General features: G+C 48.2%; 1 protein-coding gene across 1 annotated transcript in view; it reads right to left on the reverse strand.

The window, feature by feature from the left end:
* Nucleotides 1-1,530: 1,530 nt before the first annotated feature.
* Nucleotides 1,531-22,636, reverse strand: part of oys (lysophospholipid acyltransferase 6) — a 67,490-nt gene continuing 46,384 nt past the window's right edge. The window contains exons 6-13 of the mRNA XM_075689885.1: nucleotides 22,442-22,580; nucleotides 20,369-20,410; nucleotides 14,307-14,397; nucleotides 12,887-12,988; nucleotides 9,210-9,313; nucleotides 6,098-6,295; nucleotides 4,984-5,135; nucleotides 1,531-2,545 (exon numbers count right to left, since the gene is read on the reverse strand). Of these exons, the coding sequence (XP_075546000.1) occupies nucleotides 2,152-2,545; nucleotides 4,984-5,135; nucleotides 6,098-6,295; nucleotides 9,210-9,313; nucleotides 12,887-12,988; nucleotides 14,307-14,397; nucleotides 20,369-20,410; nucleotides 22,442-22,580 (1,222 nt within the window). The 3' untranslated portion in view covers nucleotides 1,531-2,151. The remainder of the gene's footprint in view (nucleotides 2,546-4,983; nucleotides 5,136-6,097; nucleotides 6,296-9,209; nucleotides 9,314-12,886; nucleotides 12,989-14,306; nucleotides 14,398-20,368; nucleotides 20,411-22,441; nucleotides 22,581-22,636) is intronic.

The raw sequence follows: 22,636 nt of genomic DNA on the forward strand, positions 1-22,636 counted from the left end.
ACAACGATAACACTACGGGACACATTAACTTCCTCACAAGATATGCAACTCACGTAGTGACTACACCCAGGATGCGAACAGCATCAACTGACAGACATAGAAGCACGACAGAGTAAAGGGACGAACGCAACGGATCTGGTGTCACCGGACGCTTCGTTCGTGCTACTCAATCGAGAGCGCAAATGAGTCCCAGTTCTTGCGCCCCAGCTTTCTGCGGGCAATAACTGTGGTAACAAGGAAGTGAAACTGTACCAAGCCGAGAAAATGCACATGCCCTGGTGTCGTAAGTACTTCGCCGTTGACCATCGCAGACGAGTCAGTGGGCGGCCAGTCCAGACGTCACTATGTACAGTTTACCTCGAATCGTTAAGTTAGGCCAGAGTGAACCGACGGCCTATATGCGTAAGCCTTTCGGCGCTAGGCGAAGCGGACGTAAAGACGTCGCGCGACCTTTGCAGCCGATTCGAACCACAGCGTCCGTGTTAAATTGGTTACAAAGGCAAATTTACACACAGGGATCGATGCCGACTCTGCCTGGGCACGGCACGGTAGTTCTGCCGAAATAAGGATTGACAATGCTGCGCTGCTATCTCAAGCCAAAAAAAAAAAGTTACAATAATAGAACCTATATAAGCCCCGCACACCACGAAACGTCTCAAACGAAGGAAGTGGAGCGAAAGAAAAGGAATAGAAAACCCTACACCAAGCTCATGGCACACAAAGTGCGAATCAGCGAAACGAAACGCCAGCAGTGCAATGGCTAACACAATCCAGGCGTGCCACACAGTAGGACAACGCCGGAAGCACTGTTTTTTTATCAGTTCAACTCGCCAGGTCAGAAAGCGACGCCTTCATCATGCAAGCCTTAAACCACATACGTGTGCTGCATCTTGACGAGCCCACCGCGGTCCAGCTCACGTAGAGGTATGCACAGAGGTCTCCCGCAAATATCCAGAGTTGTTCAATCACCCAGCAGGCACCTTTCCTAAAGGCCTTCTCAAAAGTTTTCGTTCAGTTTTACGAAGCACAACGAGCAGCCAATCTATTTGTTCGATGCATGCCGTACAATCCAGTGTCGCAGAGGGGTTGCAACGGCCGACTTTTTTTTTTTTTTTTGTAGGTACCACAAACGTGAGACCAAGGTTTGTAGGCGGAAGCCTGCATTGCGCCGCCGGGAATGGTTACACTGAAACAAGAGCCCGTGGACCAAGTTTTAAACGGTCGGCTCTGACTGATGCAGATCACGCGGTTCGGTTCTTCACGTGAGAACGTGGTCGTTACGGGGGCAGGGTCTATATACACGGCGAAAGACTCAACGACGGAACAACACAAACGTGACTCCGAAGCTGCTGATAAACGGCGCATGACCAGCCAACACCTGGAACAGTCAGCTATAACAACGTGAAAGAGACAACATCCACAGACGCGTTGCATCCAAAGAAACATGCATGCCACGTAGGCTAACAATACCGCAGGGCGCTGTCACCTTTTACGAAGGCCTTGCAGGAAAGAAAACAGTACGGCACTCAATACGCTACGCGTGGCGAGATGTATATATATTAATAAACTGACTGATTGCATTGCGCGTACCTGGACATCGTGCGGTACATAGGAACTTGGTGATGCAGCCGCTAGGCAATTAATGTTGAGGAGACGCTTCGGCTCACGAAAAGCCCATAATCAAACGAACTCTCGGAAAGCGGCTCACGGACTCGGTAGTCTCCGAATATGACTGCCGAGTACCCTCGGCCTACTAGCGCTACCACTGCGGCTTCGTCATTAATGCTAATTTACGTTAATTAATATTATTAATTGCTAAGATAATTTTGTTGCGTCTAATTTCCTTTTCTATTTATAGCATACCATTTTGCGTGGTATTGCCGACTCTTCAACGGCGGCCACGACGCACACGCCCGTTGGAACATCGACACAACATCTCGCAAGCGGCACAATCTCGCCCATACACGGCTACGAAGCCCGCGTTTGCCCTTACTAAACGAAAGGCGTAAAACACGACACACTCGAGAAAGCACAACGCCGCGTGCGGGTAACACATCGGATGCCGCACTGCCCTCTTGCTTCAGTCTCTTTTCATTTCTTCACAGGACGTTCCTGGGGAAGAAATGTCTATATAGGACTGCTTTTTTTTTTCTACTGGGTCTTCTTATCACCAGGCGGCTGCTTCTCGGACGGGTCGCGAAGGGTGGTGGTCGGCGCGGCCTGGTCGTTCTCCGCGACTTGCGACTGCTGAGAGTTCGACTTCTTGACGTCGGCCTCGAGCGCGGAGTCCGCCGAGGTCGTGTCGTCCGACTCCGAGTTATGTGGCTGCGGAGTGTCGTCCTCGTCCTCGTCCTCATCCTTCAGCTGCGTCTCCTGGTCGGCCGGCAGGCTAAGGTCGGCGTTGCCCGGAGTTCTCTCGACGACCTTGTGCGGTGACGTGGGCGACGCACAACACCGGGACGGCGATCGCGGTGGCGGCGGCAGCACCCGGGGTAGAACGTACATGGCCAGCAGGCACATCACGTGGCCCACGAATCCGAAGTGGCTGCACGCAGAACGCCATCGGAAAAGGAAGGGGGAGGTCAGGGGCGTCGCGGAGGGGGGGGGGGGGAGGAGGCAATAACCTAGGCACTTTAGATAGACCATAAAAGAGCAAAACGTACTCACATACACTCGTAATTAAGGTACGCCTTCAAAACTCAGTCTTCATTGGTCTAACAAAAAAGTAGTTGGTTATTACAGGAAAAAATGAAAGCCAATCTTCACCTTTTCCTCTTTTTTGTTTAGTTTCACGACGAAATCTCAGCGCCGGTGTACGTCAGCGCGACGTCACGGACTTCAGAGGATTTCTTTTCAGTGGGACCGTCCTAACGCATGAAAAGTTTTCGAAACTTGCGTTGTTTAGTATTTCATTAATGCAACGTAGTCTGCATAGTAACAACTCACTAGGCCAGAGTACTCATTATCATGACGAACTGATGCGGAAATTTTTCGGAAAGAGACACGCCCGACGTTTTTCGTGTTCGCATCTTTTCTCACTTACCAAGTCCCCTTTAGCGGTACGACTGGCCGCTCTTCTATCGTATACGCGTTAACTTGCTAATGCAACTTCACATTCCTTTTTCATCACCATCATCATCATCATCATCATATATATATGTCCACTGCAGGACGAAGGCCTTTCCAAGCGATCCTTGTCTGGTGCTAGCTGATTTCAACTAGTGCCTGCTAATTTCCTAATGTTATCACCCCACCTAATTTTCTTCCGTCCTCGACTGCGCTTCCCTTCCCTTGGCACACATACTGTAACTCTAATGGTACACCGGTTATCTGCCTTGCGCATCACATGGCATGCCCTTCTCTATTTCTTTTCACTTAATGTCAACTCGAATATCGGCTATTCCGGTTTGCTCTCTGATCCACATCGCTTTCAAAAAAACTTTACGCGTAACATTTTTGTTCAATCGCTCTTTGCACGGCCCTTAACTTGTTCTAGAGCTTCTTTGTCAACCTCCAAGTTTCTGCCCCATATGGTAGCACCGGAAGACTGCACTGATTGCACACCTTTCTTTTCAACGATAGTGGTAAGTTTCCAGTCAGGATCTGGCAATGTCTCCGGTATGCCACTCCAACCCATTTTTATTCTTTAAATTTCATTCCCATTACCAGGGGCCCCTGTGTGTAACGGGGCCTAGATAAACGTACTCCTGCACAGACTTCAAAAGCTAACTGGCGATCATTAATTCTTTTTAGCGACCCTTTAACAATAAACTGCACCTCGGCAACTCTTGTCTGTTGTGGGAACGACGAAATCGATTTGTTCGTCATGCGATCAGGTTATTTTGATGGGGTTTGTTGCATTTCAAGGAGGGAGATAAAATATGCCGACTCTTTGGAACAGGTTTCTTTATTTAAACCTTAAACTGCTGCCTTCGTTTAGATTAAAAAAGTGCCTAACGCAAAGATTACGAAAATAAAGCATCAAATATTCTTTTCCTTAAATATGGAGTCAAAACATAAACCAGATCTAGCGCTGTAACTGCATAATTATGACGTCCAAAGCGGCTAAAATTGTCACGTGATTCGCCGCTAAAGCCTAACTACACGTACGCTTGCCGGCGCGTGAAAGCTCGCGCCCACGCGCTCCGCGCATGCGCAGATGGTGCTGGACAGATCGTGCGCGTCGAAGCGCGCTGCGAGTCCAGATATCTTCTCCAGACAAGTGTCCGTACACTGCAGCTGCCTCATGAAAATAAGAACCGATGTCTAGCAAGGCGACAGTAGTGAACCAAGGCGACGCGCGCTGGCGCGTGCCTTGTAGGTTCAAACCGCCATCACTCGCGAGGCGCGGCAAACGCAAGGCGCATGGACGCGAGCGTTCGCGCGCCGGCACGCGCACGCGTAGTTTGGCCTTAAGAAGTGTGCTACAGTAGCAAGTGAATCCCGCGTAAACAACGTGAAATTGTCGCGCAAGCTGTAAAGTAATGCACTTGTTTCTATCAATTCTATGGACGAAGACATATGTTTCTGTTCCAGTGCGCGTTATAGTGCTTCGGGCCAGGTTGCAAGAGATGCAGTTGAAAGCCTGCAGCGCACAGTTGAAGTCGGAAGGACTGCAAGGATTATCGGAAATTCTGTCACGCATGAACACAACCTTGCGCAAAATAAGCTACAATATTATAGCCAGAGCGCAATAATGTCTTCTTTTTTTTTTTCGCTACAGCAACGTAAGAAAAAAAAAACTCGAACACTTTTCGAATAAAACGATTCTTGGTGAGTTTCATGCCAATCGCTTTAATGAAACTGAGGATAAACGAAACACATCTTTCTGTCTCCACGTGTTACTAGGATCCTTCAATACTTATCTGATGAAAAGTATTGAAGGACTCTGATGCTACGTTTAAGCGGAGTCTGCTGTAGTTCATTCGTCTGAACAGATCGCTCAAATAAAGTCCGATCAATTAGCAGTTCACTTGTGCTTACCGGTAAACCCTGAAGCTGGAGTGGAAGTCTAGCAGAAGGAACGGAAACACCATGTAGGCGACAGCTACGCGGGTCGCTAGGCAGGTGATAAGGTCGTACAGCCATTGTTTCCGGCGGCTTCCTTGGAACAGGGGCCGAACGCTACGACGCACCTGCGAATCCAGCAACGGCATAAACACGCGTCATGCGACGACCCACCTCGAACCTAAGTTCTCTAAATAAAGTACAGAAGCGCTCCTCTTTGTGTACGTGGCTTTGAAGGGGTGGAAGTTCTACGCGCAGGGGCACCTGTAGTAGCACCGAGAAGTTCTCTGAAACGTGTAATGCCTTCTAAACTTTAAAAGAGGACCGTACGTAAAGCGCAGTTTGGCTGCTGAGTCAGGGCGCCTCTACTACACGTCGCGCGAAACAGTCGCGACGCCAATCATGCCCGGCGCGGCGATTTATCGATAAGGCTGTCTATTTCGGTAACCACCGAGGCTTTTTATTGCCTCGGTGGTTACGACACGCGCCTGAATTGCGCTCTGTCACTTAAATTGGAAAAAGCAAAGCGTCTCCATCAGAAACTTACTTTTTCCCAGTGTTCTATTCCTTGCGCGATACGACTTTAGCGTTACGAACGACGAATGGTCATAAGTTTGCCACATAAGCATGCGGTAAGCTCATAACGTCTAGCATATAAGCTTCCTGATAAGAATGTATAGTAATATTAGTATTATTAAATAATAGTAATATGATTATTTGACATGCAGCAAGTTCCCCAACAGCAAGTGCTACTAGACTGTATTACAAGGCCGCAAGCTTATAATGTGCGTAACTACAGTGTCGCGATGAGCGAATGACGTTGTTTGATGCCACGCTTCGATCGTTACAACGCTCTTTACGAGCCCAACGCGACAGCGAAAAATACCACAAGATAAACAAGACGCGAACACGTATGTGCATACTCTTACACTGCCCACAACTCTGCCACAACCAGGCAGGCGCCGAGACGCTGTCGCGGAAGGTATCGTATAATGAGGGTTCTCGCATTATCCGGCGAGCGCGGAGCAAAAGCTGGCCAACGGCCAAGCTCGAGCAAGAGAGCGCGCAACAGCATGCGCAAGTAGCTCACCGCTCGGGCGCCCAGCGTAAAGAGCGTTCCGGTGCCGAAGGTGAGGTAGTATCCCGGGTAGAAGCCGTGCCACATGGCCGACAGGATGAACGTCAGCTGGGTGCGGTGGCGGTGCACCCGCTCGTACGACACGGTGCGCAGCCAGGTCTGAGTCGACTTGTTCCACGCTATGATCAGCTCGCGTAGACTCGTCGAAGTCTGCGCGTGGTACAGGCAGATTAATGCACGGCCGGTTCGGATTCCGCTCCTCTAAAGTATTTTGCTCGCCTTCGTCCGCTGCGGCGAACGCGATGTGCACTTCTTCGACGCAACGAAAGACGAGAGATTATCGCCGAACGTGACAGCATTGAACGCTGACAGCCGGCAAGAAAGACGAAGGTTTAAACAAGCAGTGCGTTTGAGAAGTGGAATGTACACTAGGCAAGCGTAAGAGCATACTCGATGAGAAATTCACAAGAAAGGTGTGAGGAAGATTTGCAGGATGATGTTGCAAGTAGATGTTAAAGCACCTCTGCCATACGACAAATATTGTGCACTTCTCGTAACCTTTCATATATTATGCTTTTCGACAAGTGCGTTTCAGCACTTCGAATCTAAAGGTGTAGCGTGCTACAGTTTTAACACGGAGGTCGTAGAAGAACCGAAGGAGCCTCATTTTACGCCCTTCGATACAAGCAGTGCTGTGTGCTAATTCAAGTCCGGACATGCCATAATTACACAAGAGTCAAGGCACATTTGAACATGCAAGGCTTATCGCATTTAATACAAATATAATTACTGACATAATAACACAACAAGACAACATTACGCCCCATGATATTGACGGTTACATGCAGATATCTGGAGTCACGGCCAGTAGCATTTATAAACGGAACTACAGGTTTTCCCGCTCAGTTTAATCCAAACGCCATTGAAAATAATCCAGGTGCCAGCCAATTTAATCTGAGCGCCAACATTTTTAATTCAAGTGCCAATAGTTTAATCCAGGCGCCACCACATTTAATCCCAGTGCCATCCGAATTAATCCGCGTGCCAACTCATTTAATCCTTGCGCCAGCCATTTTAATCCAAGTGCCACACATTTTAATCCCAGTGCCAGTCAATTTAATCCTGTTGGAAATTAATTGAGAAACAAATAATTCTTGCAGAAGAGGTCGTAACAGGCGTCACGAATGCCGTCTATTCATTGATGTGATCACTATATTGACGTCAGCACTATGGCAGCACAGTTTCCACGCTACCGGTGTCGTCATGGCTGCTTCAGAAACACTTCCGTGTGTTATACCACTCGCTCATTTCCTCCTTTTCGAGTCGCATTTTCGAGTGACAAGAGTGACCCACATAAGTGAGTCAGAATCGTGACGGATATTACGCGAATTGCGTTGCGATCATGACATGCGATTTCCTTCCCTATCGTCTTGCATATCGATCGACATCGTTCGCAAGGGTAAAAACTTGCTCACCATTGCTCAGGCACTTGACATAATCACTAAGCGATTCAATATAGCTCACTAAGCTTGTGTCTTGCATACACTGTTATGCTTCCAACTCGCATATCAAATGAGATGATTCTGAGAATGTAACAGCTTATTCTTGAGTGACATGATTAGGTCACTAGTGACCTACTCGACGTCACTACCGTCGCACATCTTCTAACCCGCCTACTAACATATCAAAGGAAATCGCTCTCAAAGCTTAAAAACCTGCTCCCTATCATTGACTAAAGTGACGTGATCACTAGTGACTGTCGTGATGTCACCACGCTTCTCACGCATGCACTATCCTAAACTGCCGGCATGTATATCAAACGAAGTGGCTTATAAAGGGTAATAACCGGCTCACTATCACGCAGCCAGTGAGGTGATCACTATTGACTCACATGATGTCATCATGGTTCTCACCCAATCGTGCACTTCGTTTGATAAGCATGCCGGCAGTTTAAGATAGTGCTTGCGTGAGAAGCGTGGTGACGTCACGAGAGTCACTAGTGATCACGTCACTTTAGTCAATGATAGGGAGCAGGTTTTTAAGCTTTGAGAGCGATTTCCTTTGATATGTTAGTAGGCGGGTTAGAAGATGTGCGACGGTAGTGACGTCGAGTAGGTCACTAGTGACCTAATCATGTCACTCAAGAATAAGCTGTTACATTCTCAGAATCATCTCATTTGATATGCGAGTTGGAAGCATAACAGTGTATGCAAGACACAAGCTTAGTGAGCTATATTGAATCGCTTAGTGATTATGTCAAGTGCCTGAGCAATGGTGAGCAAGTTTTTACCCTTGCGAACGATGTCGATCGATATGCAAGACGATAGGGAAGGAAATCGCATGTCATGATCGCAACGCAATTCGCGTAATATCCGTCACGATTCTGACTCACTTATGTGGGTCACTCTTGTCACTCGAAAATGCGACTCGAAAAGGAGGAAATGAGCGAGTGGTATAACACACGGAAGTGTTTCTGAAGCAGCCATGACGACACCGGTAGCGTGGAAACTGTGCTGCCATAGTGCTGACGTCAATATAGTGATCACATCAATGAATAGACGGCATTCGTGACGCCTGTTACGACCTCTTCTGCAAGAATTATTTGTTTCTCAATCAATTTCCAACAGGATTAAATTGACTGGCACTGGGATTAAATGTGGTGGCGCCTAGATTTAATTATTGGCACTTGGATTAAATATGCTGGCGCTCAGATTAAATTGGCTGGCACCTGGATTATTTTCAATGGCGTTTGGATTAAACTCAGCGGGAAAACCTGTAGATATAGTACAACACCAAAACATCTGTGTACCAAAACCGCAAGCATGTTCAATTCCACTGTTTCATATCGCGGCCCCGCGATATGAAATAATGGTCAAACAGGAGCACTTGCGGAACACAACTACATTTCAGGGCCTCAGTGGTGTTCCGCACTACTGAAGCTACGAAATGCAGTTGTCTTCTACCATAACATGCACCGTCACTGTTCCTTTTTAAACCATCAAGACTGTTAGGACTGATTCAAGAGAAAGGGGCTAAAGTGCCTACTTCACTTTTCTTGTCGCTCAAGTATAGCTGAAGAAATCATCTGTCGTGAAACTGTTTAAAAACTATATATTTCGCGTACCTCAATGGTGACGATGTCCACGTTGCTGATGAGGTTCCATCGCGCTTTTTGGTCACTTGTGTAGCCGTTGAAACCAAAGCCAGCAGCATTACAAATTGCTTCACCTGCGCACGTTGATCAAGAGAGACCCTTCCTTAATTTGCATACACCAATAGGGTGCAATACGAATGAAATAAGGTGCAAAAGCGACTTTCCGGTAGCCATGACAACGCGTCTGCACCGGCGCGCACTCCCGAGGAGTTGAGCTGGATACGCCACACGGGCATCGAGCGGTATTGGGATAACACGAACAGTGGTCGACCACCACAGTCATCCCGTATTGTTCTTCAGAACATGCAAACACGACCTTATCAGGCACTTTCAGACAATTAACACATCTCGTGTAACGGATCCACAATGCATACTTTACTCCTCAATCAACGCTTTTCATGCTGTTAAATGAAAGGCGAAGAAAGTGACGCACCTCGGCTCGCTCTTCATTATTGCGATATCAACTATACGGACACACGAGGCGCGTCCGCGCCACTGGCGCAGTAGCCGTCGAGCTGCCACGGCATCGACAAGCATGCGCGGCCGGCGCGTGGAGGGTCACAAGGTCTCCAGGGACGCGCAGTTAGTTTTACTGAAAAAGCTACAAAGCCAAGTGGACGCGTAGCTATACGCTCCGCTCAATCAGCTCTGCCGGAGCGAGGGCAGTGCTGGCACGGGCGTTGTGCGCGCACAAGCATTAGCGTTTCTGCTGAGCAGCTGTGCACACGCCGTACCATACCATGGTTTATGCTTAATCTCGCGCACGCAAGGGAGGAAAGCGAGGAGGAAGCCCGCCGTCTTCCGTCGCGCGCAAGGCTCCGGGGGTAGAGTGAGGAGGAGGAAGAATGGGTGGGGCGCGCTCTACTCCGGGCGGCCGCGGCGGGCCGCTGTATCTTGAAAGCCATCTGCGACAAGGACAGAGTCCGCCCGTGTGCTGTATTTTCGCGGCTTGGTTCACGTTGGGGGGGGGGGGGGAGGACGCGAGACGCAGTACAAAGATCAAGTCGCTCGCTGCTGCTGCCACGCTTCCTCACTCCAACGTTTCGACAGCGAGTTTCCGCGGTCATCGAGTGAATGTGTCCATGTTTGCTTGTGCTCACGTGCCACCATGCTTGTTAATTTAGTTAGTATGTCTATGTTTACAAGTTTATACGACCGACAAGAGAGAGAATGAAGAGGAAAGGCAGGGAGGTTAACCAGATATGAGTCTCCGGTTTGCTACCCTACACTGGGGAAGGGGGATAGGGGTTAGAAAGATGACAGAGAGGAAAACGTTAAAAAAAATAAAGGTAAAAAAAAACACGCACACATGGAGGCACACACACAAAAGGCGTTCCAGTTAAAGTCGTTCACACAGGCCGGTAGATCGCAAAAAGCGCAATAGCGCTTGCACGGCCTTCTTCTGTGACGGTAGGTCCTTTCGATGTTGCAGAATTCTTTTTTCGGATACGACCGACAAAACTATCATCTTTACTTCGTAAAGCTGTCCACTAATTTGCTATCGCAATCGATGATTCGCCTCTCGGGCGAAAGTGCGACTTTACTTTGTGCTATTTCTCGTCGGCTTGTCTAGGAGTAAAATTTGCAAGTCGTCCTGACGTGAACGACAGCGAGTCGCGTTCGGCGGTCGCAGAGTCGGGGTGATTCAATCCACTTGCACAAGCAAGGTTGTCTCAGTTCGATCCACTTGGCAACGTGGATGTAAACGTTTTCGCATCGGGTCGGGGGTGCTCAGGCCGACTCCTGAAACTGGAAAGTGGGATGGATAGGTGGGCTAGTTGGTAACGCATATTTATAAAAGCTTAGAGCGCTAAACACACGAAAGACGTATAGGAAGAAACACGCGTGAGCGCGTGTGGTGTGTTTCTTTCTCTAAGTCTTTCGCGTTTTTGGCGCTCCAAGTTTTTATTAACATGGAAGGTGGGTCCGCACGTTCAGTTGTCTAGCCTCGCCTCGACGCTGTGCGCACCTGCAATCTAGAATCGCTAAAAAAAGATAAGCAAACGCCGTCGGGTCTGCTTTTCTAATCCCAAATTCTGACTTTACCCGCTCGCTTCGGGTACGCGTAAATGGCTATAGTGAACATTATTCAAGCACAAGTCGCCTAGCGTAGAACATGCATCGCTTAGCGTCAACATACATAGCTTATAGACCTTCGATATTTTGTCTTAGGCTGTGCTGACTGTTATACCAACAAAACAGCGCCGAAATAAGTCCGCCAACAAAAGCTACACGTCCAAGCACGCAAACCCACAGACACACAGAAAAAAAAAATATCGAGAACTTTATTTTTGTCACATGGAGCAACAGTGACAACAATACAGCGCTGCCGGCCAGATACCTTCGGTAATTAACATGGTCGAAACCTGCCGTGATTGCTTGATGGCTATAGTGTTGGGCTGCTACGCACGAGGTCGCGGGATCAAATCCCGGCCACGGCGGCCGCATTTCGATGGGGGCGAAATGCGAAAACACCCGTGTATTTATAAATTTAGGTGAACATTAAAAAAACCCAGGTGGTCCACATTTCCGGAGTCCCCCACTACGACGTGCCTCGTAATCAGATCGTGGTTTTGGCACGTAAAACCCCATAATTTAATTCAAATGGTCTACGATCTCTTCTGCGGGAGCCAGAGACCATGCACCATGTGCTTTTCGGCAAACAAGTAACTACAACAGATAATCGTAGAACAAAGCCTGATAGCCTAACACATAATAGCCTCATGGCACATAATATTCTCGTATTCTTGCGATCTCTTGAGACAGCCTACGCATACGTTTAGCGATATGGAAAAATGTGCGCATTCTTACAGCACCACTCTTTATCTTTATCTACGGTGTAACGTCCGTGCACTGAACTTTGTAAGCATATTTTTTTTTTCCTAGCACCCAAAGTGTTTTATAGAAATGCGTCAGCGACCAACAACATACAAATACGGGATTCACTGGTGGAACCGCATATGGACTGCTGGGGTAACGGAGTAGGAAAAGTTGAGGTTGCGGGTGTGCGTTCAGTTCACGCGGTAGACAGATAAGACATGGAGGCAGAAGAAAAACCCAAGGGAAGAGCACTTTCCTAGTTTTCGTGTTTCGTTTTTGTCGCACTACTAACATGTATACCTGCATGCATCTGCGAGTCTGTCTTTGTTCTGTAGTGGAACTAATTAGGCTGGTGCTATACGTGATAATGACTGGTGGTTCCTCACCATTATTATTGTTGAACTCATCAAGCTCGTCCTACCAGAGTGATGGTCGCAGCCGACTGCAAATCTGAAATGGTTACTGAGCCGGCAAATCAGTTCTGTGGAAGCCCGCAAATTGGAGCAAGTTCCGTGAAAGGAATAAAGTGCCGTCCACCTGGACTGTAGCACGAAGCTACAAGTTTTTCTGAGTTCTCCAGAATGCGTGTACGTCCTTTATTTTGCGCTTGTGTCTTTTCACGTGCACGGAGCCGCTTGAAATTTTCAACAGTCGAAAGAGCTCAGCGACTATCGAAAGCACACGCAGAACACCGGTTTAAGAGAGCAAAGTGCTGTGGCCACGGACACTAGATCATATCAACTCGGTTCAATCGCGGAATCTAATCGACGCACGACTACGATACCAGAGGCGCGTAATGAGTCGCTCTTGGAGAATCACCTGTGTACCTAGAGTCCAGGCGTGGTAGTACCGATGCCGGTGTAACGAAGTGGCCCAGATGATGTACAGCATTTGCCACAACCTGTTCCTATTGTAGAGGAAGTCATCCTCTGCGAGAAAAGCGTGCAAAAGGTCAGTGATTATGCACGTAAGCGATCCGATAATGCAAATCAACGCGCGCACGCACGCACGCGCGCACGCACACACGCACACACACACACACACACACACACACACACACACAAAATACGTCCGTATAGCATAGCAGACATGAAGAGGAGAAAAAAAGAAACTAGCGTTGAGAGGTTGGTAAATAGCTCGTGTCCCAATGCAGGCACACAAAAAATATTTAACGCTCCCTCCTGGGCTTTAGAGATGTAGACTGTCGACGCTTAGATCCGTTCAACACAGACGAAGCTTATTGTTAAAATAGCACGTTTGTCAGTTAAAGAACGCGCCCGCGTCGCTTCGTCAATTCTCGCTCGCGCAATAGCAGCTCGTGTCACGGACAAGTCAAGCCACGTGACAGAACAAGAAAGCAAGACTGCGTATTTCTTCTCTGTAAACCTCCCTTTCTTAAAAAAAAAGAAAATATATAACTACAGTAGCTCCTGCAACGCAGAAGAAAGCAGACGAAATCTTCCGGTGACGTGGCAGGCTCGTGACTGAACTGCTCTGTGAAATGCCACGCGCGGATTAGGAAATTTTAAAGCCATGGTCTAAGTAACGGTTCGGCAAAAGCAACTGGTACAAGTTACAGCCCATCTCGCCTTAGTGAGCTGCTGCGTAAGCTCTAACGAATGCTATACGTTTACGTGTCACCAGCACACCCCACACAATTACTGGCCTGACGTTAGCGCGCGCGGCTTTGTCAGCACGCAAAAAGAATAAAAAGCTCCTCGTCTTCAGTGACCATGAAGATAAAAGAAGTAAAGAGATGTTGACATAAATAAACAACTATGGTATCGAATAGGTAACCCAGGGAGCCCACCAAGTAACATAGGAGAGCTTTGCAAGTGAAATAGATTATAACATTGACGTAACGCGAATTAAGTGCAGCAGTTTATTTTATCACTACAGCTCTTGCGCGCACGCTTACGTGTGCATATTTAAACAATGAAAAATAAAATACGGGGTTTTACGTGCCAAAACCACGATCTGATTATGAGGCATGCCGTAGTGGGGGGCTCCAGAAATTTGGACCAGCTGGGGTTCTTTAACGTGCACCTAAATCTAAGTACACGGGTGTTTTCGCATTTCGCCCCCATCGAAATGCGGCCGCCGTACTTAAACAATGCAATAGCTGTACACTCCTATACCCATACGTATGAATAATAAAAACAATAATTTACTACCGTGTGTTCACCACATAGCTAAATTTCTTGATAAAAATGCCGATAGCAGCGTAATATGCTATTGTGTACTTACGCTTAATGTATTCGATAGGGTAGGCAGAAAGCAGGTAAACGATGCTCGCGGCGCTCATGAAGCTAACGGAAAGCTTCTGCAGAGTCGCCCACTGCAAATGAAAAACAAAAGAAAGCACTAAGCAAACACTAGAGGACACCAGGGACCAATGTAGCCAAACATCTTACATGTTGAATAAAGATTGATTTAGTTGACTTGATTTGAACTGAAATGCGATAGTGAACATTTAGTGAATCTCCAAGAGCCAACTATCATCTTTTCTACTGAGTAACAATAAATGGGCGCTTCAACAACCTCGATCTCCCTTTCTTGCGTTTCAGCACCTCACAAGTCGCGGTGACCCGTGCTTGAGGAATAATCGCTGCCCGAATGACAACGTAAATGTTCTTTGTACGCGCATATACTCTGAAGGCGCGCGCTTTGATAATCGTTGGTAGAACGGTAAGTTGGCGTAATTTTTAATAATTTTAATAAAACATACACTTTTTCTCTTCTAGGAATCGTTACGAGATGCGGGTGTTACACAAATTTATGATTATATGACGTCATAAAATACACTGCGCAAGAAACTACTGCGCCGTACAAGCAAACAATGACGTGACCCCGTGCCACAATTACCTATCTCTCGCTTATGCTGTCACCTTGACTAAACTTGCACGCACCAATGTGAGCCGTCTGTAACGAAACTTGTTCTTCTACGTCTTAGATTTTCAATGTCGAAGATGCGGACCGTACAAGAGTAGTACATACGGTATCTAAAACCTCACAGCGCCACCCACACCCCCTCCTATGAGCCCAAGATATGACCACGCGCCGACGGAGCCCGGCAAAAACCATGCCTCCTAATCTAAAATACAACTCCGCTACCCAAGTGTACTTTACTGCACATCGTCCCCTTTGCAGGTGACTTTTGCAGTGACTTCTGACCCCGCGAAGCGCATTTCCACAGCGCCCATACAATGTGTCATTCCACGGTGTGGTTCAAACTTCGTAGCCGGCCTAACCCGCCAGGACGACGCAATGTTGCGAAGGCTCTGCGAGGAGGGGGCTCTTGCCCTAGCGGCCACATGTGCTAGCCCACAATATTTTCATGGTCTGTTTAATGGCATGCGTTCAAATTACTCAGCCATGTACGCAGTTCCACCGTTCAACATCACTTGGATAACGTCTTCATGGTCCTCACCATAATGTCCTGATGCTGTATGTCACAGAAACTCGGACGCGTCAGTGGATTTAACTATGCACTGCGTATACTCCACCATACCCCACTGCATACTGAAAAAAAACTAAAACATTGTTAATTAATTGACGATATGGGACGCTTACCGTTGTAATGTGACGTTTACGGTTACGCGCACACATTAATACTCCCGACATGGAGGCTATACACTGATCTCTACTATGTTTTGCTGGGTACTGCCTCCCCGCTCGGCGATCCGGGCGCAGGTGAAGCCAAAGGAAGTGTGGCGTGATGCGGCCGCTTGTCCCAGAAATAGGGCATATGCTGCACTTACTGGCGCGTGCGGTCTTATAATATTGCAGCCGTAAGAACTTGTCATTCCTGGTTTGCCGCGTTTTGGGGGGTGCTGATGTCTCTTCCTGTGTAAGTTTTTTTTACGATAATCTGAACCCATGTGCGATTTTCTTTTTTTCTTACATTAAGCGTTTTCTCAATCATGTGTGTTTCCAGCGCGCGCCACTCATGTTAGCGAGGCTGTGGGTGCGGCGATGGCAAATTCTGAGCGTCTTTCCATAACACTTCTCCTGCCGGCTTTAGCAGTTTACGGCACAATAGGCAGGTAAGTTAGGGGAAGAAAAGAAGTGCCGAACTCCCATGCACGCGAAGTGAAGCACCGACTTCCGGGACAGCAGTTTGCTTTCGGCGGCTTCAGCCAAGGCGCTCGGTGCGCTATCCAGCCATAGTACATATCAGTGAGGCTATACTACGGGTAACTGGAAAGTAAATTCTGAAGTTGACTTCTTCGCACACAAGATCCTATTGTGGGAAAGCCCACTTTGATTAATGTAATTCTCCTGGGAAGACGCACGAGCGTTAGCACGCACAGCCAGCATTTGAGACGCGTCTCAAGAACCGTACGCCGTTAGACGAAAACAAAATTACAGCTTCTCTCTTTCTATTTAAGGCGAAAGCCTTGGGTGTCTATGTTGGCGGTGGCCTTGGCGAAACTGCGCCGTGACGAACAATGGTCGACGCCACAGAATAAAAACACGCCAAGAAAATGCTCGGATTGCCGTCGCATTTCGCAGGGAGGTTCTTGTAAACAAAACAAATTAGTGGCTTTGAAAAGAACATTTGGTACACTACGGTCTGGGTGGGAACCGAACAAGGGCGTCCGGGGTGCGAGACGAGCACGGTTCCCTGAAGCCACGGCTGCTCCACGGTTCCGGCTTACTGAAGGTGTGTCAAGTGCGTGCCTGGTTACACACGTCACGTCGCAGCCACCTCGCTGACTAGCGTGTGCTTCACTGGGCGGCGCACGTGACGGTGGTGACGCTACGTCATGAGTGTATAAGATGAGTGCGTTGATGACGTTCCGAGGTCTACAGACAGTATGCTTTCGCATTCCCCGCACGTATGCAGTCTTAAATGTCTGCCGAATTTTAAGTTTAGCAGTTCATGTCGTGCCAGGTGTTGCTGCGCAGAAAAAGCGGGCGCGCGCGCTCTGCTCATTGACGTCACTGTCTGGGCGGCGGCGGTTTGTCGGCGGCGAGCGATGGAGGAACGTGCGCGCTCTTGAGGGTCGCGAGGACGGCCGCGCAAGTACGCCACCGCGGAAGAGGCGCGTGCCCCTGCGCTTTAGTGAGGAGGTCGCCTTAGTGCCACACGTGTTCCCCATTGCGGCTCTTTATGACTTGCAAGAAGTCTGGCCCCGATAGTATAACTTGATGCATTACCAATATGCCTTACAAAGACGTCTAACCCCGATTGTATAACTTCCCGTATTACCGAATGTGCAGCCGACTTTCGCCTTCTGGTGTTACCAGAGTGTAACACCTGCCAAACTTGCGGTGCAGATGCTTTGACGCTCTACACATGGTGAAGGAGACTCGAAGGGCAACCACACGGGCATCTGCGCGCGGACGCGCCTCGGCGCTGTGTGAAGTTGCGTCCTGCGAGGCATTATATAGTGTGCCAACTGGTTTCTTTTTCGGTAGCATGCACAGAGGCGCGTGCATGTGGTTACCGCCTAAGGCGGGGGAGAGGCAATGGGAACCGAGAGTTCATAAGAGTGTGTCGAGGCGGCTTAATCCCCGGCTCGATGCCGGCTGTCCTCACGCGATACTCGACGTGACAAACGGACCCGGTGAAAGAAAACGTGCACGCTTTTGGGATGCGCTTAAGTGCGGCACTAGACGAATCCGCTATAGGAATAATTCCACGTTTGAAGTGAATTCTTGCGTTTTACGTGCCAAAACCACAATTTGATTATGAGGCACGCCGTAGTGGAGAGGGGGTGCGGGTGGGGGTGAGGGGAAGAGGACTCCGGCTTAATTTTGACCACCAAGAGATGTTTAACGTGTCCCCAATGCATGAAGCATGGACGGTGTTATTTCATCTTTTTTTTTTTTCGTTTTCGTTTCCTTTTCATTTAGACACCATCGAAATGCGGCCGCTGCGGCCGGGATTTAATCCCGCGACCTCGTGCTTAACAGCGCAACACCATAGCCGCTAAGCCACCGCGGCGGGTCATTCCACGTTTCTGTGTACCCTCGATCGAAAGGCGCCTACATATCATGCGGCTTCTCCATATTAGCGCTCCTATTGGTAAGAGCCTCTAGCTCGTGATTATGTAAGGGAGTCTCTTGCCGGGGAAGTTGGTGCGTATAGTATAACGGCGCTGAACGACCGAAAAGACGCAAAGCAAGAAGAAGACGTAACATATGGGAGACGAAGGTGCGTGTGCCCTGCGCACGACTTCACCGTAAGTTGCGCCTTTTCCAGCAAAGTTACGCTGTGTTTATTTGGTAGTATGAACATACAGCCACACTGCTAGCGGTCGTGGCGTCTGGCCGACTCGCGCGCAGTAATACCAAAGCATCCGTTTCCCCTTCAGAGAGAGCCGGACTGGCGACGTATACAAACCGCACATCGCGGCAACAGAAGCGCAAAATGGAGGCGGCTTAAATCGCCAGGCAGCGCGACGTAGCTGCATTAACTGCACGGGCGTGACCATAGCTCCGCCGAAATTACAGGAGGCGCCTAAGCCGCTCTGAGCCCTTCTTGCGTCGTGCCAGGCTCCCGCTGTCCATCGGCAAACCAGGCACGGAGAGCGGGCGCGCACGCGATCAATGCCTCAGAAGAGCTTCAGTTTGGCCTAGTTGGTGTTTACTGCATAACACACTGACCACGAAATAAAGACGGGGACAGTTGAAGAGAACTCTTGTTGGCTGCGTTCTGCGCGTGTTCTATTTGCCTATATGTGGCCACGGGTTGCCGTGAATAAACCAGTTACCGCCCGTGTTGTTTTTGTGTTCTCTTCCGCTGTCCCCGTCTTTATTTGCGGTCAATGTGATATGCAATCAATGCCGTTGCGATTAGGCGGTACGCGTTCCCGACGTCTTATTTTCGTCGCGGCACCGCAGCGACTATTACGCGCCGCGCCATTGTCACATATTGAGCATCCGTGAGACCTAACTTACAATCTATACGTCCCGACGGCAGTATAGTCCGATGACACGTTTCATTTGTCGCTGCTTAAGAGAAACGTCAGATGCAGCAAAGCTGCGCGTCGTTTCGAAACACCTCGCAGCAACGGAACGCCCGAGCTTTCTGACTGTGACGTCACCTAGAGCCAGGCCAACGGAACACTGAACACCCTGGCTTCGTAAACAATACGCATGCTGCATGTTGGTTGACGTTCGAATATACGTGTTGATTTTGTACCTAAGAATGCGAACCGCACATGCTTGGCTATATGCGCCGAAATTTCCGATCCGCCCCTACCCCCGCGTGAAACTTGTACTCTATAAATCCCTGGCGATAACCAAGCTCGAACATGTCAGTTCTCTCTGGGATCCATCCACTGCTACCTCATCGCGTGCTCTCGAAAGTGTCCAAAACCGTGCCGCCCGTTTTTCTTGTATCCAACTGCTCACGTGAAGCCAGTGTATCTATGATAAAATCAATGCTTGCTCTTCCTATAGTCTCGAATCGCGCCGCATGCTCCCTCGGCTGCGTTTGTTTCATGAAATCTATTTTACTAACCCCTTCCTCAAAGAAGAGCTCCTTCTGCCTCCCACCTACATGTATTCTCGCAGTGACAACGAATTCAAAGTAGGTGTTCCCACATGCCATACCAATCTTTTTTCCTTTTTAATTCCGTTACACCATGCACATACAGCTTACGGAATCAACTCCCTCCTCCCATTGCTGCAATTACTGATGCTACCGGTTTCAAGAAAGCCACGTTTGAAGAGTTTTGTGTATAAGGAATACCCACTCCTCTATGTATAACCTTCGGCCCTTTAGAGTACTGAAATAAATAAATAAATAAATAAATAAATAAATAAATAAATAAATAAATAAATAAATAAATGAAAGAGAATGGCACTGGGCATCCCTCCTCTCTGGTGTCGCTTCTCGGTGCCGCGTAAGAAGCGTGTACGTGCACAGCGTTAATATGGTCTCCCGGCGCTTCGAGTTGCCACTGGCCACTTACCTACTCACTGAGAAAGACTTGAATAAGCAAATCTACCCGACCTGTACTGCGGAACAAAGTTTTTCATCCGTCTCTTCTTATCTATGCCCCTTAATGCGTAGGCTCTCTCCAAAAATAACCTTTCCTCCGTTATCGCTATCAGTCCACATGGACCAGCTTCTCATTAGACAAGGCACATTCTGAGTGGTTGGCGCTATGGTGAGCACACATCCGAGGCGCGCTCTAGTGCTTCTCCCCAGCACTTTACTGGGTGCGACTATAGACCGTTACGGCCAGTTAGTTATATAGAGAATATACGTGCCTGAAATTACCGTGCACACACAACGCGCACGGCGACTCGGCAGGTATAGTCCTGGAAAAGGCGGAGAAGAGGTCACTTACAGTTGGTGACGGCTCCACGACAGCCGTCGGGTGTCCCCGCAGCTGCATCGGTGAAAGAAGACAGCCAGCGTCGAATCAGTCACAAGTGCAGCAAAACTTAAACGCGTAGCGCGAGAGGCTGAACGATCGGAAGCACTTCCAGATATGGGCCAACTGGCTGAGCGTATCTATTACTGTCATAAAAACGCAAACACTAATAATAATAATAATAATAATAATAATAATAATAATAATAATAATAATAATAATAATAATAATAATAATAATAATAATAATAATGAAGAAGAAGAACACCTAAATGCACAGACTAAGCATTTGTGTCGTGCACATATAACTGTGCTCATTTATGCGCGATGTATGTTTATTTATTTTTTTATTCCTAATGACAACACTTAGGAGAGGCTGAAATGTCACTCGACATGCGACTAAACACGCATTACTGCGCTGTCTCAAAAATAAAATGGCGCCACTAAGTCGACGTTTGTTGACAGTACGGTGATGGGTATTCACTCTGAGCATGACAACAAGCATCGACCGCGGGTGGTTGCATTGTGCCATGACAAAGGGCACCGGCCAGTCCGGTTGCCGTTCCAGCGGCACAAAAACATCTTGCGTGCAAATAAAAAAAAAATTTAATAAAAAAATAAATAAACACGTTTCACTCCAACTGGCCAAAAGCAACCGAACTTTGATCGCGTGCGGTAGAGCTGCCATAAATTCAAATACCTACGAGTGAGAATGTCACAAAGTGCCAAACGTTTCAGCCATCATTAACGTAAGCATACGGCCATACTATTTATTAAATAAAAATAAACATACAGTTCAAATTCACCAAGCTTTGGCGTCGTGTCAGCCACGTATTTAAATTTCTTATTATATTTAAAACATTCGTGTTTGGAAGATTGCGTATACGCTCACACTGCTTCCTCCCCATAAGAGTCGCGCGAGGGAACGGGAGGTATACGAGTTAAATGAAAATTCCATTAGAACTGCCTCGCGGCGGTGTCTCGAACAACAAATTACCGTCCACCAAGTTGCGGACAGCCATGTATATGTGAAAGTACAAAAAAAGAAAGAGACCTTGCAAGGAGAAGGACCCCGCCGGGCGACCGTATATGTACCACCGTATTTGCACGAATATAACGCAATTTTCCTTTCATTCGTTTTAGATTTCTGGTCTCAGAACGAACATCGCGTTATATTCAGGTTCGTGACAGGAACGCGTTTCTTTTTTCTTTTTTTTTTTCTTGCCTGCTTGTTGTGCTAGCTCTCCTGTGTCTGCTGCCACTTTGCGCAAAAGCAGCGAGCTGGGAGTTGCCACTGTGCACTTCCAAGCAGTCCCTCTTCTCCCGACTTAGAACGCAGTTGATGCCGCATCAGTGCGGTTACGGCGTACTAATCGCAACCTTGAGCAAAGACGATCGGCGGCTCTCTTGTGCAGGCACGTCAAGCGAGCGGCCTTCGAAGTCGCGCGGTCGTTCACTGCGCTATCCGTGGAAGGCTGTGCCAAGTTCGATTGAGTCGCGGTCCTTTCTGAAATGCTGTTTGTCCAATAATCTTGGTGGTTGTCACATCAGACGACGCCGTTCTCGACGACAGTGACAAATACGTCAGCATTATTTTGTTCACTTTATTTTTTTTAGTTCTCACTTTCTTTTTCCTTTTTCTTTTTTCGTTACTGCGAAGGCCAGTTCACAGGAACGATCAACAAAGCCCTGCGAGCACTCGCTTTGATTCGTCGTTTCTTGTTTCCTTGCGGCATCACTTCGCGTTATAACCATAATATTATGTTGCTCTTATTCTGAGCGAACGAAACTCCCCCGTCGCGTTATATTCGTGGCCGCGTTATTTAAGTGCAAATACGGTAGTTACCGACACATTGAAGATTCCTTTGAGAATTCGTCTTTAGCGTCGTTGTGTAAAAACGCCTTGTGTATGCTATTCCTCGAGGCCCATCAGCATCAACCACCAACAGACCCATCTCTGCCGCAGTGGTTGGTTCTTTGTGCTCAAGCTCCTTGCCAACCTGCGTGACAGAGTTTCGTGCGTGCGCGCCATGCGCATAATACGTACGCCGGTGCGGACGCTGTGCCTCAAGAACTGCTTTCCCTTGATGAAGTCCATGTAGTCGTTGAAGAACACCAGCGGCCCGCACATCAGCGTGTGGTAGTGCAGGACGTAGCTGTAGAACTCCAGCGGGCTCGGCATCCGGCTGCGATGCGGAGGACGAAGTCAGACGTGCGCAGACGGAACCAACCAACCAATGCA

The sequence above is a fragment of the Dermacentor variabilis genome, chromosome 4 (genome assembly GCF_050947875.1).
Source record: "Dermacentor variabilis isolate Ectoservices chromosome 4, ASM5094787v1, whole genome shotgun sequence".
Classification (NCBI taxonomy): Eukaryota; Metazoa; Arthropoda; class Arachnida; order Ixodida; family Ixodidae; genus Dermacentor; species Dermacentor variabilis.